General features: G+C 44.6%; 1 protein-coding gene across 1 annotated transcript in view; it reads right to left on the bottom strand.

The window, feature by feature from the left end:
• Positions 1 to 415: 415 nt before the first annotated feature.
• Positions 416 to 19480, bottom strand: part of LOC116361471 (tripeptidyl-peptidase 2-like) — a gene marked incomplete at its 3' end in the record, with an annotated part of 75478 nt that continues 56413 nt past the window's right edge. Inside the window, 6 exon segments of the mRNA XM_031815933.1 lie at positions 416 to 522; positions 2357 to 2433; positions 4306 to 4480; positions 4572 to 4629; positions 4632 to 4692; positions 4695 to 4736. Of these exon segments, the coding sequence (XP_031671793.1) occupies positions 416 to 522; positions 2357 to 2433; positions 4306 to 4480; positions 4572 to 4629; positions 4632 to 4692; positions 4695 to 4736 (520 nt within the window).

The raw sequence follows: 19480 nt of genomic DNA on the forward strand, positions 1-19480 counted from the left end.
GGAGAGAGAGAGAGAGAGAGGGAGAGAGGGAGAGAGAGAGGAGAGAGAGAGAGAGGAGAGAGAGAGAGAGAGAGAGAGAGAGAGAGTAGGAGATGCAGAGAGAGAGAGAGAGAGAGGAGAGAGGGAAGAGAGGGAGGAAGAGAAAGAGGAGAGGGGGATGAGAGAGAGAGAGGGGGATGAAGAGAGAGAGAGAGGGGGATGAGAGAGAGAGAGAGAGAGAGAGAGAGAGAGAGAGAGAGAGGAGAGAGAGAGAGAGAGGAGGGAAGAGAAAGAGAGAGGGGGGATGAGAGAGAGGAGGGAAGAGAGAGAGAGGAGAGGGGCAAAAGGGGTGAGATACATTTGACAAATCTTTCTTTTGGGCGATACGGAGAATGTTACCCATCATATATATCACACACACACCACACACACACACCTGCCCAGGAGGCTCCCCGTGGAACCGTGATGAAGTGTCGTCGAATCTGTCCTGGTCTGAAGTGGACATCTGTGAACAGAACCTCCTGACTGTGGCCCTCAGGAACTCTACAGAGAGACAGGGGACATCTGTGAACAGAACCTCCTGACTGTGGCCCTCAGGAACTCTACAGAGACACAGGGGACATACCATTCACTAGACTAGACCAGAGAGACAGGGGACATACTGTACTCAGGACAACACAACACCATTCACTAGACTAGAGCAGAGACAGAGGACATACCGTACTCAGGACAACACAACACCATTCACTAGGCTAGAGCAGAGAGACAGGGGACATACCGTACTCAGGACAACACAACACCATTCACTAGACTAGAACAGAGAGACAGAGGACATACCGTACTCAGGACAACACAACACCATTCACTAGACTAGAGCAGAGACAGAGGACATACCGTACTCAGGACAACACAACACCATTCACTAGACTAGAGCAGAGACAGAGGACATACCGTACTCAGGACAACACAACACCATTCACTAGACTAGAGCAGAGAGACAGGGGACATACCGTACTCAGGACAACACAACACCATTCACTAGGCTTGGGGCGGTATCCAGATTTTCAAACTAACATACCGGGATATCCGGTAATACCGGCATTAAACACAAGGGGGCGCCATTTTCAAATCCCACTGGAGTTTCTGTAGTCTGAAGGTTAGCGATGCTAACAAGTACATGTAAAATCCCATTGGAGTTTCTGTAGTCTGAAGGTTAGCGATGCTAACAAGTACATGTAAAACCCCATTTAGGAAGAAGCTAAACACGTAGCTAGATAGCTAACTAGCTACTGAACTCAACACATTTTAAACAGTTTCACTTTAACAGTTGTAAGATATCTAGCTGGTAAAAACATTTCGTTGTGAATGACCCGTAAATTAGATCAGCCGACGCGTTCTGTACGACAGACTCACACTGTCGTCGTGCGTTTCTAAAAACCAAAACACAACCAGTTCATAATGAAACATCATGGTGAAATGCAGAACGGAAAACGCTCTTTTATCGCCTAAAGTTATTGAGTTGACTGCAGGTCATTTTCTCCGAAAAGTCGATCCAAAATATCAATAAACATCTACAATATAAATATAGTTTCAACAGGTATTGAAAAACCACGTCGTTTCCTGATACCCCCAGGTACATCCGCCGCCCAAACCTACCAATCACCCACTCCTAAACAACGGGCACACACACAGAAACTATGATTGTGTTGAACAGAACTATTGATTGTGTAGAAGTATTGATTGTACAGAAGTATTGATTGTATAGAAGTATTGATTGTAGAGAAGTATTGATTGTATAGAAGTATTGATTGTGTTGTACAGAAGTATTGATTGTGTTGTACAGCAGTATTGATTGTGTAGAAGTATTGATTGTGTTGTATAGAAGTATTGATTATACAGAAGTATTGATTGTGTTGTAGAGAAGTATTGATTGTACAGAAGTATTGATTGTACAGAAGTATTGATTGTACAGAAGTATTGATTGTGTTGTAGAGAAGTATTGATTGTGCAGAAGTATTGATTGTGCAGAAGTATTGATTGTGTTGTAGAGAAGTATTGATTGTGTTGTACAGAAGTATTGATTGTGTTGTACAGAAGTATTGATTATACAGAAGTATTGATTGTGTTGTACAGAAGTATTGATTGTACAGAAGTATTGATTGTGTTGTACAGAAGTATTGATTGTGCAGAAGTATTGATTGTACAGAAGTATTGATTGTGTTGTACAGAAGTATTGATTATACAGAAGTATTGATTGTGTTGTAGAGAAGTATTGATTGTACAGAAGTATTGATTGTACAGAAGTATTGATTGTACAGAAGTATTGATTGTGTTGTACAGAAGTATTGATTGTGTTGTACAGAAGTCGTGGTCTTACTTGGTGGGGATGATTACCGTTATGGGGACTCTGAACAGAGGGCCAGAGCTGGGGGACGCTGTGTCATAACCACACACCTGAAACACAACAGGTCCAGTACTGGATTAGATACTGGACATCCTCCTCTCTCTCTCTTCCTGAAACAGGTCCAATACTGGACATCCTCCTCTCTCTCTCTCTCTTCCTGAAACAGGTCCAATACTGGACATCCTCCTCTCTCTCTCTCTCTTCCTGAAACAGGTCCAATACTGGACATCCTCCTCTCTCTCTCTCTTCCTGAAACAGGTCCAATACTGGATTAAATACTGGACATCCTCCTCTCTCTCTCTTCCTGAAACAGGTCCAATACTGGACATCCTCCTCTCTCTCTCTTCCTGAAACAGGTCCAATACTGGACATCCTCCTCTCTCTCTCTCTCTTCCTGAAACAGGTCCAATACTGGATTAAATACTGGACATCCTCCTCTCTCTCTCTTCCTGAAACAGGTCCAATACTGGACATCCTCCTCTCTCTCTCTTCCTGAAACAGGTCCAATACTGGACATCCTCCTCTCTCTCTCTCTCTTCCTGAAACAGGTCCAATACTGGATTAAATACTGGACATCCTCCTCTCTCTCTCTTCCTGAAACAGGTCCAATACTGGACATCCTCCTCTCTCTCTCTTCCTGAAACAGGTCCAATACTGGACATCCTCCTCTCTCTCTCTCTTCCCTGAAACAGGTCAATACTGGACATCCTCCTCTCTCTCTCTCTTCCTGAAACAGGTCCAATACTGGACATCCTCCTCTCTCTCTCTTCCTGAAACAGGTCCAATACTGGATTAGATACTGGACATCCTCCTCTCTCTCTCTCCTGAAACAGGTCCAATACTGGACATCCTCCTCTCTCTCTCTTCCTGAAACAGGTCCAATACTGGATTAAATACTATCTCAGTATAATGCAGTCCCTCTCTCTCTCCTCTCCGTACCTCAGTATAAACCAGTCCTCTCTCTCTCTCCTCTCCGCTACCTCAGTATAAACCAGTCCCCTCCTCTCTCTCTCCTCAGTCCGTACCTCAGTATAAACCAGTCCCTCTCTCTCCTCTCCGTACCTCAGTATAAACCAGTCCCCTCTCTCTCCTCTCCGTACCTCAGTATAAACCAGTCCCTCTCTCTCCTCTCCGTACCTCAGTATAAACAGTCCCTCTCTCTCCTCTCCGTACCTCAGTATAAACCAGTCCCGCTCTCTTCCTCTCGTACCTCAGTATAACCAGTCCCCTCTCTCCTCTCCGTACCTCAGTATAAACCAGTCCCTCTCCTCTCTCCTCTCCGTACCTCAGTACTAAACCAGTCCCTCTCTCTCCTCTCCGTACCTCAGTACAAACCAGTCCCTCTTCCCTCCTCTCCGTACCTCAGTACAAACCAGTCCCTCTCTCTCCTCTCCGTACCCTCAGTATAAACCAGTCCCTCTCTCTCCTCTCCGTACCTCAGTATAAACCAGTCCCTCTCTCTCCTCTCCGTACCTCAGTATAAACCAGTCCCTCTCTCTCCTCTCCGTACCTCAGTATAAACCAGTCACCCTCTCTCCTCTCCGTACCTCAGTATAAACCAGTCCCTCTCCTCTCTCCTCTCCGTACCTCAGTACAACCAGTCCCTCTCCCTCCTCTCCGTACCTCAGTACAAACCAGTCCCTCTCTCTCCTCTCCGTACCTCAGTATAAACCAGTCCCTCTCTCTCCTCCCCGTACCTCAGTATAAACTAGTCCCTCTCCCTCCTCTCCGTACCTCAGTATAACGAGTCCCTCTCTCTCCTCTCCGTACCTCAGTATAACTAGTCCCTCTCTCTCCTCTCCGTACCTCAGTATAATGCAGTCCCTCTCTCTCTCCTCTCCGTACCTCAGTATAAACCAGTCCCTCCCTTCTCCTCTCCCGTACCTCGTATAAACCAGTCCCTCCCTCTCTCCTCTCCGTACCTCAGTATAATGCAGTCCCTCCTTCGGAGCCCCAGGGGATCGACTCTGATGTTGAACATGACGACACTGGTTCATGAGCTCCAGGTGGGAGGGACACTGCACCCAGGAGGCGGAGCATGTCAGGGCCAGGTGCAGTTGCAGAGAAATACGCTCCGTGTTCTCTGTCAAACAGGAAGTAGAATGGACCAATTAATAGAACTAAAGAGGACAGACTAATCACCAATCATGCCAGTGTGTGTGTGTGTGTGTGTGTGTAATACCGGTATTTTCGGGGGAAAACGGGTTCGATGCCGACCCCGTGGTCGGAGGGGGACAGGACCTGGTGGGGTCTCGGAGGTAGATGCCTCGCTGCGTTCCCACGGTAACAGTGAAGCCCAGGTTAGCGGTGGGAGAGAGGCATGCTGGGTCAGGTAGTCTACAGCTCTGTCCACCTGTAATAAGCACAGAGAGACTAGTTCTCCACTATACAGTAGACACTAGTTCTCCACTATACAGTAGCCACTAGTTCTCCACTATACAGTAGACACTAGTTCTCCACTATACAGTAGACCACTAGTTCTCCGCTATACAGTAGGCACTAGTTCTCCACTATACAGTAGTTCTCCGCTATACAGTCAGACACTAGTTCTCCACTATACAGTAGTTCTCCGCTATACAGTAGACACTAGTTCTCCACTATACAGTAGACACTAGTTCTCCGCTATACAGTAGGCACTAGTTCTCCACTATACAGTAGACACTAGTTCTCCGCTCTACAGTAGACACTAGTTCTCCACTATACAGTAGCCCACTAGTTCTCCACTATACAGTAGCCACTAGTTCTCACTATACAGTAGCCACTAGTTCTCCCACTATACAGTAGACACTAGTTCTCCACTATACAGTAGACACTAGTTCTCCACTATACAGTAGACACTAGTTCTCCACTATACAGTAGGCACTAGTTCTCCGCTATACAGTAGGCACTAGTTCTCCGCTATACAGTAGGCACTAGTTCTCCGCTTACAGTAGACACTAGTTCTCCGCTATACAGTAGACACTAGTTCTCCGCTATACAGTAGGCACTAGTTCTCCGCTATACAGTAGGCACTAGTTCTCCGCTATACAGTAGGCCACTAGTTCTCCGCTATACAGTAGGCACTAGTTCTCCGCTATACAGTAGGCACTAGTTCTCCGCTATACAGTAGACACTAGTTCTCCACTATACAGTAGACACTAGTTCTCCACTATACAGTAGACACTAGTTCTCCCACTATACAGTAGACACTAGTTCTCCACTATACAGTAAGACACTAGTTCTCCACTATACAGTAGACACTAGTACTCCACTATACAGTAGACACTAGTTCTCCACTATACAGTAGACACTAGTTCTCCACTCTACAGTAGACACTAGTTCTCACTCTACAGTAGACACTAGTTCTCCACTATACAGTAGACACTAGTTCTCCACTATACAGTGACACTAGTTCACTATACAGTAGACACCAGTTCTCCACTATACAGTAGTTCTCACTATACAGTAGACACTAGTTCACTATACAGTAGACACTAGTTCTCCACTATACAGTAGACAACTAGTTCTCCACTATACAGTAGACACTAGTTTCACTATACAGTAGACACTAGTTCTCCACTCTACAAGTAGACACTAGTTCTCCATTATACAGTAGACACTAGTTCTCCACTATACAGTAGACACTAGTTCTCCACTATACAGTAGACACTAGTTCTCTCACTATACAGTAGACACTAGTTCTCCACTATACAGTAGACACTAGTTCTCCACTATACAGTAGACACTAGTTCTCCCACTATACAGTAGACACTAGTTCTCCACTATACAGTAGACACTAGTTCTCCACTATACAGTAGACACTAGTTCTCCACTATACAGTAGACACTAGTTCTCCACTATACAGTAGTTCTCCACTATACAGTGACACTAGTTCTCCGCTATACAGTAGACACTAGTTCTCCACTATACAGTAGTTCCCACTATACAGTATTTCTCCACTATACAAGTAGTTCTCCACTATACAGTAGACACTAGTTCTCCACTATACAGTAGACACTAGTTCTCCGCTATACAGTAGACACTAGTTCTCCGCTATACAGTAGACACTAGTTCTCCGCTATACAGTAGACACTAGTTCTCCACTATACAGTAGACACTAGTTCTCCACTATACAGTAGACACTAGTTCTCCACTATACAGTAGACACTAGTTCTCCACTATACAGTAGACACTAGTTCTCCGCTATACAGTAGACACTAGTTCTCCGCTATACAGTAGGCACTAGTTCTCCACTATTCAGTAGTTCTCCGCTATACAGTAGACACTAGTTCTCCGCTATACAGTAGACACTAGTTCTCCGCTATACAGTAGACACTAATTCTCCGCTATACAGTAGACACTAGTTCTCCGCTATACAGTAGACACTAGTTCTCCGCTATACAGTAGACACTAGTTCTCCGCTATACAGTAGACACTAGTTCTCCGCTATACAGTAGACACTAGTTCTCCGCTATACAGTAGACACTAGTTCTCCGCTATACAGTAGACACTAGTTCTCCGCTATACAGTAGACAATAGTTCTCCGCTATACAGTAGACACCAGTTCTCCGCTATACAGTAGGCACTAGTTCTCCGCTATACAGTAGGCACTAGTTCTCCGCTATACAGTAGGCACTAGTTCTCCGCTACAGTAGACACTAGTTCTCCGCTATACAGTAGACACTAGTTCTCCGCTATACAGTAGACACTAGTTCTCCGCTCTACAGTAGACACTAGTTCTCCGCTCTACAGTAGACACTAGTTCTCCGCTCTACAGTAGACACTAGTTCTCCGCTCTACAGTAGACACTAGTTCTCCGCTCTACAGTAGACACTAGTTCTCCGCTCTACAGTAGACACTAGTTCTCCGCTCTACAGTAGACACTAGTTCTCCGCTCTACAGTAGACACTAGTTCTCCGCTCTACAGTAGACACTAGTTCTCCGCTCTACAGTAGACACTAGTTCTCCGCTCTACAGTAGACACTAGTTCTCCGCTCTACAGTAGACACTAGTTCTCCGCTCTACAGTAGACACTAGTTCTCCGCTCTACAGTAGACACTAGTTCTCCGCTCTACAGTAGACACAGTTCTCCGCTCTACAGTAGACACTAGTTCTCCGCTCTACAGTAGACACTAGTTCTCCGCTCTACAGTAGACACTAGTTCTCCGCTCTACAGTAGACACTAGTTCTCCGCTCTACAGTAGACAATAGCTGACTATACAGTAGACACTAGTTCTCCACTATACAGCAGACACTAGTTCTCCACTATACAGTAGACACTAGTTCTCCGCTATACAGTAGACACTAGTTCTCCGCTATACAGTAGACACTAGTTCTCCGCTATACAGTAGACACCAGTTCTCCGCTATACAGTAGACACTAGTTCTCCGCTATACAGTAGGCACTAGTTCTCCGCTATACAGTAGACGCTAGTTCTCCGCTATACAGTAGACGCTAGTTCTCCGCTATACAGTAGACGCTAGTTCTCCGCTCTACAGTAGACACTAGTTCTCCGCTCTACAGTAGACACTAGTTCTCCGCTCTACAGTAGACACTAGTTCTCCGCTCTACAGTAGGCACTAGTTCTCCGCTCTAAAGTAGACACCAGTTCTCCGCTCTACAGTAGACACTAGTTCCCCGCTCTACAGTAGACACTAGTTCTCCGCTATACAGTAGACACTAGCTGACTATACAGTAGACACTAGTTCTCCGCTATACAGTAGACACTAGTTCTCCGCTATACAGTAGACACTAGTTCTCCGCTATACAGTAGACACTAGTTCTCCGCTATACAGTAGACACTAGTTCTCCGCTATACAGTAGGCACTAGTTCTCCGCTATACAGTAGGCACTAGTTCTCCGCTATACAGTAGGCACTAGTTCTCCGCTATACAGTAGGCACTAGCTGACTATACAGTAGACACTAGTTCTCCACTATACAGTAGACACCAGTTCTCCGCTATACAGTAGACACTAGTTCTCCGCTATACAGTAGAAACTAGTTCTCCGCTATACAGTAGACACTAGCTGACTATACAGTAGACACTAGTTCTCCGCTATACAGTAGACACTAGTTCTCCGCTATACAGTAGACACTAGTTCTCCGCTATACAGTAGACACTAGTTCTCCGCTATACAGTAGACACTAGTTCTCCGCTATACAGTAGACACTAGTTCTCCGCTATACAGTAGACACTAGTTCTCCGCTATACAGTAGACACTAGTTCTCCGCTATACAGTAGACACTAGTTCTCCGCTATACAGTAGACACTAGTTCTCCGCTATACAGTAGACACTAGTTCTCCGCTATACAGTAGGCACTAGTTCTCCGCTATACAGTAGGCACTAGTTCTCCGCTATACAGTAGGCACTAGTTCTCCGCTATACAGTAGGCACTAGTTCTCCGCTATACAGTAGGCACTAGTTCTCCGCTATACAGTAGGCACTAGTTCTCCGCTATACAGTAGGCACTAGTTCTCCGCTCTACAGTAGACACTAGTTCTCCGCTCTACAGTAGGCACTAGTTCTCCGCTATACAGTAGGCACTAGTTCTCCGCTATACAGTAGACACTAGTTCTCCGCTATACAGTAGACACTCGTTCTCCACTATACAGTAGACACTCGTTCTCCACTATACATTAGACACTCGTTCTCCACTATACAGTAGACACTCGTTCTCCACTATACAGTAGACACTCGTTCTCCACTATACAGTAGACACTCGTTCTCCACTATACAGTAGACACTCGTTCTCCACTATACAGTAGACACTCGTTCTCCACTATACAGTAGACACTCGTTCTCCACTATACAGTAGACACTAGTTCTCCACTCTACAGTAGACACTCGTTCTCCACTATACAGTAGACACTAGTTCTCCACTATACAGTAGTTCTCCACTATACAGTAGACACTAGTTCTCCACTATACAGTAGTTCTCCGCTCTACAGTAGACACTAGTTCTCCGCTCTACAGTAGACACTAGTTCTCCGCTCTACAGTAGACACTAGTTCTCCGCTCTACAGTAGACACTAGTTCTCCGCTCTACAGTAGACACTAGTTCTCCGCTCTACAGTAGACACTAGTTCTCCGCTCTACAGTAGACACTAGTTCTCCGCTCTACAGTAGACACTAGTTCTCCGCTCTACAGTAGACACTAGTTCTCCGCTATACAGTAGACACTAGTTCTCCGCTATACAGTAGGCACTAGTTCTCCGCTATACAGTAGACACTCGTTCTCCGCTATACAGTAGACACTCGTTCTCCGCTATACAGTAGACACTCGTTCTCCGCTATACAGTAGACACTCGTTCTCCGCTATACAGTAGACACTCGTTCTCCGCTATACAGTAGACACTCGTTCTCCGCTATACAGTAGACACTCGTTCTCCGCTATACAGTAGACACTCGTTCTCCGCTATACAGTAGACACTCGTTCTCCGCTATACAGTAGACACTCGTTCTCCGCTATACAGTAGACACTCGTTCTCCGCTATACAGTAGACACTCGTTCTCCGCTATACAGTAGACACCAGTTCTCCGCTATACAGTAGACACCAGTTCTCCGCTATACAGTAGACACCAGTTCTCCGCTATACAGTAGACACCAGTTCTCCGCTATACAGTAGACACCAGTTCTCCGCTATACAGTAGACACCAGTTCTCCGCTACACAGTAGACACCAGTTATCCGCTACACAGTAGACACCAGTTCTCCGCTACACAGTAGACACTAGTTCTCCGCTCTACAGTAGACACTAGTTCTCCGCTCTACAGTAGACACTAGTTCTCCGCTCTACAGTAGACACTAGTTCTCCGCTATACAGTAGACACTAGTTCTCCGCTATACAGTAGACACTAGTTCTCCGCTATACAGTAGACACTCGTTCTCCACTATACAGTAGACACTCGTTCTCCACTATACAGTAGACACTCGTTCTCCGCTATACAGTAGACACTCGTTCTCCACTATACAGTAGACACTCGTTCTCCGCTATACAGTAGACACTCGTTCTCCACTATACAGTAGACACTAGTTCTCCGGTCTACAGTAGACACTAGTTCTCCACTATACAGTAGACACTAGTTCTCCACTATACAGTAGACACTAGTTCTCCACTATACAGTAGTTCTCCACTATACAGTAGTTCTCCACTATACAGTAGACACTAGTTCTCCACTATACAGTAGGCACTAGTTCTCCACTATACAGTAGGCACTAGTTCTCCACTATACAGTAGGCACTAGTTCTCCACTATACAGTAGGCACTAGTTCTCCACTATACAGTAGACACTAGTTCACTATACAGTAGACACCAGTTCTCCACTATACAGTAGACACTAGTTCACTATACAGTAGACACTAGTTCTCCGCTATACAGTAGACACCAGTTCTCCGCTACACAGTAGACACCAGTTATCCGCTACACAGTAGACACCAGTTCTCCGCTACACAGTAGACACTAGTTCTCCGCTCTACAGTAGACACTAGTTCTCCGCTCTACAGTAGACACTAGTTCTCCGCTCTACAGTAGACACTAGTTCTCCGCTATACAGTAGACACTAGTTCTCCGCTATACAGTAGACACTCGTTCTCCGCTATACAGTAGACACTCGTTCTCCACTATACAGTAGACACTCGTTCTCCACTATACAGTAGACACTCGTTCTCCGCTATACAGTAGACACTCGTTCTCCACTATACAGTAGACACTCGTTCTCCGCTATACAGTAGACACTAGTTCTCCACTATACAGTAGACACTAGTTCTCCACTCTACAGTAGACACTAGTTCTCCACTATACAGTAGACACTAGTTCTCCACTATACAGTAGACACTAGTTCTCCACTATACAGTAGTTCTCCACTATACAGTAGTTCTCCACTATACAGTAGACACTAGTTCTCCACTATACAGTAGGCACTAGTTCTCCACTATACAGTAGGCACTAGTTCTCCACTATACAGTAGACACTAGTTCTCCACTATACAGTAGGCACTAGTTCTCCACTATACAGTAGACACTAGTTCACTATACAGTAGACACCAGTTCTCCACTATACAGTAGACACTAGTTCACTATACAGTAGACACTAGTTCTCCGCTATACAGTAGACACTAGTTCTCCGCTATACAGTAGACACTCGTTCTCCACTATACAGTAGACACTAGTTCTCCGCTATACAGTAGACACTAGTTCTCCGCTATACAGTAGACACTAGTTCTCCGCTATACAGTAGACACTAGTTCTCCGCTATACAGTAGACACTAGTTCTCCGCTATACAGTAGACACTAGTTCTCCGCTATACAGTAGACACTAGTTCTCCGCTATACAGTAGACACTAGTTCTCCGCTATACAGTAGACACTAGTTCTCCGCTATACAGTAGACACTAGTTCTCCGCTATACAGTAGACACTAGTTCTCCGCTATACAGTAGACACTAGTTCTCCGCTATACAGTAGACACTAGTTCTCCGCTATACAGTAGACACTAGTTCTCCGCTATACAGTAGACACTAGTTCTCCGCTATACAGTAGACACTAGTTCTCCGCTATACAGTAGACACTAGTTCTCCGCTATACAGTAGACACTAGTTCTCCGCTATACAGTAGACACTAGTTCTCCGCTATACAGTAGACACTAGTTCTCCGCTATACAGTAGACACTAGTTCTCCGCTATACAGTAGACACTAGTTCTCCGCTATACAGTAGACACTAGTTCTCCGCTATACAGTAGACACTAGTTCTCCGCTATACAGTAGACACTAGTTCTCCGCTATACAGTAGACACTAGTTCTCCGCTATACAGTAGACACTAGTTCTCCGCTATACAGTAGACACTAGTTCTCCGCTATACAGTAGACACTAGTTCTCCGCTATACAGTAGACACTAGTTCTCCGCTATACAGTAGACACTAGTTCTCCGCTATACAGTAGACACTAGTTCTCCGCTATACAGTAGACACTAGTTCTCCGCTATACAGTAGACACTAGTTCTCCGCTATACAGTAGACACTAGTTCTCCGCTATACAGTAGACACTAGTTCTCCGCTATACAGTAGACACTAGTTCTCCGCTATACAGTAGACACCAGTTCCCCACTATACAGTAGACACCAGTTCTCCACTATACAGTAGACACTAGTTCTCCGCTATACAGTAGAAACTAGTTCTCCGCTATACAGTAGACACTAGCTGACTATACAGTAGACACTAGTTCTCCGCTCTACAGTAGACACTAGTTCTCCGCTATACAGTAGACACTAGTTCTCCGCTATACAGTAGACACTAGTTCTCCGCTATACAGTAGACACTAGTTCTCCGCTATACAGTAGACACTAGTTCTCCGCTATACAGTAGACACTAGTTCTCCGCTATACAGTAGGCACTAGTTCTCCGCTATACAGTAGGCACTAGTTCTCCGCTATACAGTAGGCACTAGTTCTCCGCTATACAGTAGGCACTAGTTCTCCGCTATACAGTAGACACTAGTTCTCCGCAATACAGTAGACACTAGTTCTCCGCTCTACAGTAGACACTAGTTCTCCGCTCTACAGTAGACACTAGTTCTCCGCTCTACAGTAGACACTAGTTCTCCGCTCTACAGTAGACACTAGTTCTCCGCTCTACAGTAGACACTAGTTCTCCGCTCTACAGTAGACACTAGTTCTCCGCTCTACAGTAGACACTAGTTCTCCACTCTACAGTAGACACTAGTTCTCCTCTACAGTAGACACTAGTTCTCCGCTCTACAGTAGACACTAGTTCTCCGCTCTACAGTAGACACTAGTTCTCCGCTCTACAGTAGACACTAGTTCTCCGCTCTACAGTAGACACTAGTTCTCCGCTCTACAGTAGGCACTAGTTCTCCGCTCTACAGTAGGCACTAGTTCTCCACTCTACAGTAGGCACTAGTTCTCCACTCTACAGTAGGCACTAGTTCTCCACTCTACAGTAGGCACTAGTTCTCCACTCTACAGTAGACACTAGTTCTCCACTCTACAGTAGACACTAGTTCTCCACTCTACAGTAGACACTAGTTCTCCGCTCTACAGTAGACACTAGTTCTCCGCTATACAGTAGACACTAGTTCTCCGCTATACAGTAGTTCTCCACTATACAGTAGTTCTCCACTATACAGTAGTCCTCCACTATACAGTAGTTCTCCACTATACAGTAGACACTAGTTCTCCACTATACAGTAGACACTAGTTCTCCACTATACAGTAGACACTAGTTCTCCACTATACAGTAGACACTAGTTCTCCACTATACAGTAGACACTAGTTCTCCACTATACAGTAGACACTAGTTCTCCACTATACAGTAGACACTAGTTCTCCACTATACAGTAGACACTAGTTCTCCACTATACAGTAGACACTAGTTCTCCACTATACAGTAGACACTAGTTCTCCACTATACAGTAGACACTAGTTCTCCACTATACAGTAGACACTAGTTCTCCACTATACAGTAGACACTAGTTCTCCACTATACAGTAGACACTAGTTCTCCGCTATACAGTAGACACTAGTTCTCCACTATACAGTAGACACTAGTTCTCCACTATACAGTAGACACTAGTTCTCCACTATACAGTAGTTCTCCGCTCTACAGTAGACACTAGTTCTCCACTCTACAGTAGACACTAGTTCTCCACTCTACAGTAGACACTAGTTCTCCACTCTACAGTAGACACTAGTTCTCCACTCTACAGTAGACACTAGTTCTCCACTCTACAGTAGACACTAGTTCTCCACTCTACAGTAGACACTAGTTCTCCACTCTACAGTAGACACTAGTTCTCCACTCTACAGTAGACACTAGTTCTCCACTCTACAGTAGACACTAGTTCTCCACTCTACAGTAGACACTAGTTCTCCACTCTACAGTAGACACTAGTTCTCCACTCTACAGTAGACACTAGTTCTCCACTCTACAGTAGACACTAGTTCTCCACTCTACAGTAGACACTAGTTCTCCACTCTACAGTAGACACTAGTTCTCCACTCTACAGTAGACACTAGTTCTCCACTCTACAGTAGACACTAGTTCTCCGCTATACAGTAGACACTAGTTCTCCACTATACAGTAGACACTAGTTCTCCACTATACAGTAGACACTAGTTCTCCACTATACAGTAGTTCTCCGCTATACAGTAGACACTAGTTCTCCACTATACAGTAGACACTAGTTCTCCACTATACAGTAGACACTAGTTCTCCACTATACAGTAGACACTAGTTCTCCACTATACAGTAGACACTAGTTCTCCACTATACAGTAGACACTAGTTCTCCACTATACAGTAGACACTAGTTCTCCACTATACAGTAGACACTAGTTCTCCACTATACAGTAGACACTAGTTCTCCACTATACAGTAGACACTAGTTCTCCACTATACAGTAGACACTAGTTCTCCACTATACAGTAGACACTAGTTCTCCACTATACAGTAGACACTAGTTCTCCACTATACAGTAGACACTAGTTCTCCACTATACAGTAGACACTAGTTCTCCACTATACAGTAGACACTAGTTCTCCACTATACAGTAGACACTAGTTCTCCACTATACAGTAGACACTAGTTCTCCACTATACAGTAGACACTAGTTCTCCACTATACAGTAGACACTAGTTCTCCACTATACAGTAGACACTAGTTCTCCACTATACAGTAGACACTAGTTCTCCACTATACAGTAGACACTAGTTCTCCACTATACAGTAGACACTAGTTCTCCACTATACAGTAGTTCTCCGCTATACAGTAGACACTAGTTCTCCGCTATACAGTAGACACTAGTTCTCCACTATACAGTAGACACTAGTTCTCCACTATACAGTAGACACTAGTTCTCCACTATACAGTAGACACTAGTTCTCCACTATACAGTAGACACTAGTTCTCCACTATACAGTAGACACTAGTTCTCCACTATACAGTAGACACCAGTTCTCCACTATACAGTAGACACTAGTTCTCCACTATACAGTAGACACTAGTTCTCCACTATACAGTAGTTCTCCACTATACAGTAGACACTAGTTCTCCACTATACAGTAGACACTAGTTCTCCGCTATACAGTAGACACCAGTTCTCCGCTATACAGTAGACACCAGTTCTCCACTATACAGTAGACACTAGTTCTCCACTATACAGTAGACACTAGTTCTCCGCTATACAGTAGACACTAGTTCTCCGCTATACAGTAGACACTAGTTCTCCGCTATACAGTAGACACTAGTTCTCCGCTATACAGTAGACACTAGTTCTCCGCTATACAGTAGACACTAGTTCTCCGCTATACAGTAGACACTAGTTCTCCGCTATACAGTAGACACTAGTTCTCCGCTATACAGTAGACACTAGTTCTCCGCTATACAGTAGACACTAGTTCTCCGCTATACAGTAGACACTAGTTCTCCGCTATACAGTAGACACTAGTTCTCCGCTATACAGTAGACACTAGTTCTCCGCTATACAGTAGACACTAGTTCTCCGCTATACAGTAGACACTAGTTCTCCGCTCTACAGTAGACACTAGTTCTCCGCTCTACAGTAGACACTAGTTCTCCGCTCTACAGTAGACACTAGTTCTCCGCTCTACAGTAGACACTAGTTCTCCGCTCTACAGTAGACACTAGTTCTCCGCTCTACAGTAGACACTAGTTCTCCGCTCTACAGTAGACACTAGTTCTCCGCTCTACAGTAGACACTAGTTCTCCGCTCTACAGTAGACACTAGTTCTCCGCTCTACAGTAGACACTAGTTCTCCGCTCTACAGTAGACACTAGTTCTCCGCTCTACAGTAGACACTAGTTCTCCGCTCTACAGTAGACACTAGTTCTCCGCTCTACAGTAGACACTAGTTCTCCACTCTACAGTAGACACTAGTTCTCCACTCTACAGTAGGCACTAGTTCTCCACTCTACAGTAGGCACTAGTTCTCCACTCTACAGTAGACACTAGTTCTCCACTCTACAGTAGACACTAGTTCTCCACTCTACAGTAGACACTAGTTCTCCACTCTACAGTAGACACTAGTTCTCCGCTATACAGTAGACACTAGTTCTCCGCTATACAGTAGTTCTCCACTATACAGTAGTTCTCCACTATACAGTAGTCCTCCACTATACAGTAGTTCTCCACTATACAGTAGACACTAGTTCTCCACTATACAGTAGACACTAGTTCTCCACTATACAGTAGACACTAGTTCTCCACTATACAGTAGACACTAGTTCTCCACTATACAGTAGACACTAGTTCTCCACTATACAGTAGACACTAGTTCTCCACTATACAGTAGACACTAGTTCTCCACTATACAGTAGACACTAGTTCTCCACTATACAGTAGACACTAGTTCTCCACTATACAGTAGACACTAGTTCTCCACTATACAGTAGACACTAGTTCTCCACTATACAGTAGACACTAGTTCTCCACTATACAGTAGACACTAGTTCTCCACTATACAGTAGACACTAGTTCTCCGCTATACAGTAGACACTAGTTCTCCACTATACAGTAGACACTAGTTCTCCACTATACAGTAGACACTAGTTCTCCACTATACAGTAGTTCTCCGCTATACAGTAGACACTAGTTCTCCACTCTACAGTAGACACTAGTTCTCCACTCTACAGTAGACACTAGTTCTCCACTCTACAGTAGACACTAGTTCTCCACTCTACAGTAGACACTAGTTCTCCACTCTACAGTAGACACTAGTTCTCCACTCTACAGTAGACACTAGTTCTCCACTCTACAGTAGACACTAGTTCTCCACTCTACAGTAGACACTAGTTCTCCACTCTACAGTAGACACTAGTTCTCCACTCTACAGTAGACACTAGTTCTCCACTCTACAGTAGACACTAGTTCTCCACTCTACAGTAGACACTAGTTCTCCACTCTACAGTAGACACTAGTTCTCCACTCTACAGTAGACACTAGTTCTCCACTCTACAGTAGACACTAGTTCTCCACTCTACAGTAGACACTAGTTCTCCACTCTACAGTAGACACTAGTTCTCCACTCTACAGTAGACACTAGTTCTCCACTCTACAGTAGACACTAGTTCTCCACTCTACAGTAGACACTAGTTCTCCACTCTACAGTAGACACTAGTTCTCCACTCTACAGTAGACACTAGTTCTCCACTCTACAGTAGACACTAGTTCTCCACTCTACAGTAGACACTAGTTCTCCGCTCTACAGTAGACACTAGTTCTCCGCTATACAGTAGACACTAGTTCTCCACTATACAGTAGACACTAGTTCTCCACTATACAGTAGACACTAGTTCTCCACTATACAGTAGTTCTCCGCTATACAGTAGACACTAGTTCTCCACTATACAGTAGACACTAGTTCTCCACTATACAGTAGACACTAGTTCTCCACTATACAGTAGACACTAGTTCTCCACTATACAGTAGACACTAGTTCTCCACTATACAGTAGACACTAGTTCTCCACTATACAGTAGACACTAGTTCTCCACTATACAGTAGACACTAGTTCTCCACTATACAGTAGACACTAGTTCTCCACTATACAGTAGACACTAGTTCTCCACTATACAGTAGACACTAGTTCTCCACTATACAGTAGACACTAGTTCTCCACTATACAGTAGACACTAGTTCTCCACTATACAGTAGACACTAGTTCTCCACTATACAGTAGACACTAGTTCTCCACTATACAGTAGACACTAGTTCTCCACTATACAGTAGACACTAGTTCTCCACTATACAGTAGACACTAGTTCTCCACTATACAGTAGACACTAGTTCTCCACTATACAGTAGACACTAGTTCTCCACTATACAGTAGACACTAGTTCTCCACTATACAGTAGTTCTCCGCTATACAGTAGACACTAGTTCTCCACTATACAGTAGACACTAGTTCTCCACTATACAGTAGACACTAGTTCTCCACTATACAGTAGACACTAGTTCTCCACTATACAGTAGACACTAGTTCTCCACTATACAGTAGACACTAGTTCTCCACTATACAGTAGACACTAGTTCTCCACTATACAGTAGACACTAGTTCTCCACTATACAGTAGTTCTCCACTATACAGTAGACACTAGTTCTCCGCTATACAGTAGACACTAGTTCTCCACTATACAGTAGTTCTCCACTATACAGTAGTTCTCCACTATACAGTAGACACTAGTTCTCCACTATACAGTAGACACTAGTTCTCCGCTATACAGTAGACACTAGTTCTCCGCTATACAGTAGACACTAGTTCTCCGCTATACAGTAGACACTAGTTCTCCGCTATACAGTAGACACTAGTTCTCCGCTATACAGTAGACACTAGTTCTCCGCTATACAGTAGACACTAGTTCTCCGCTATACAGTAGACACTAGTTCTCCGCTATACAGTAGACACTAGTTCTCCGCTATACAGTAGACACTAGTTCTCCGCTATACAGTAGACACTAGTTCTCCGCTATACAGTAGACACTAGTTCTCCGCTCTACAGTAGACACTAGTTCTCCGCTATACAGTAGACACTAGTTCTCCGCTCTACAGTAGACACTAGTTCTCCGCTCTACAGTAGACACTAGTTCTCCGCTCTACAGTAGACACTAGTTCTCCGCTCTACAGTAGACACTAGTTCTCCGCTCTACAGTAGACACTAGTTCTCCGCTCTACAGTAGACACTAGTTCTCCGCTCTACAGTAGACACTAGTTCTCCGCTCTACAGTAGACACTAGTTCTCCGCTCTACAGTAGACACTAGTTCTCCGCTCTACAGTAGACACTAGTTCTCCGCTCTACAGTAGACACTAGTTCTCCGCTCTACAGTAGACACTAGTTCTCCGCTCTACAGTAGACACTAGTTCTCCGCTCTACAGTAGACACTAGTTCTCCGCTCTACAGTAGACACTAGTTCTCCGCTCTACAGTAGACACTAGTTCTCCGCTCTACAGTAGACACTAGTTCTCCGCTCTACAGTAGACACTAGTTCTCCGCTCTACAGTAGACACTAGTTCTCCGCTCTACAGTAGACACTAGTTCTCCACTCTACAGTAGACACTAGTTCTCCACTCTACAGTAGGCACTAGTTCT

This window comes from Oncorhynchus kisutch, unplaced genomic scaffold (genome assembly GCF_002021735.2).
Source record: "Oncorhynchus kisutch isolate 150728-3 unplaced genomic scaffold, Okis_V2 scaffold701, whole genome shotgun sequence".
NCBI classification, from domain to species: Eukaryota; Metazoa; Chordata; class Actinopteri; order Salmoniformes; family Salmonidae; genus Oncorhynchus; species Oncorhynchus kisutch.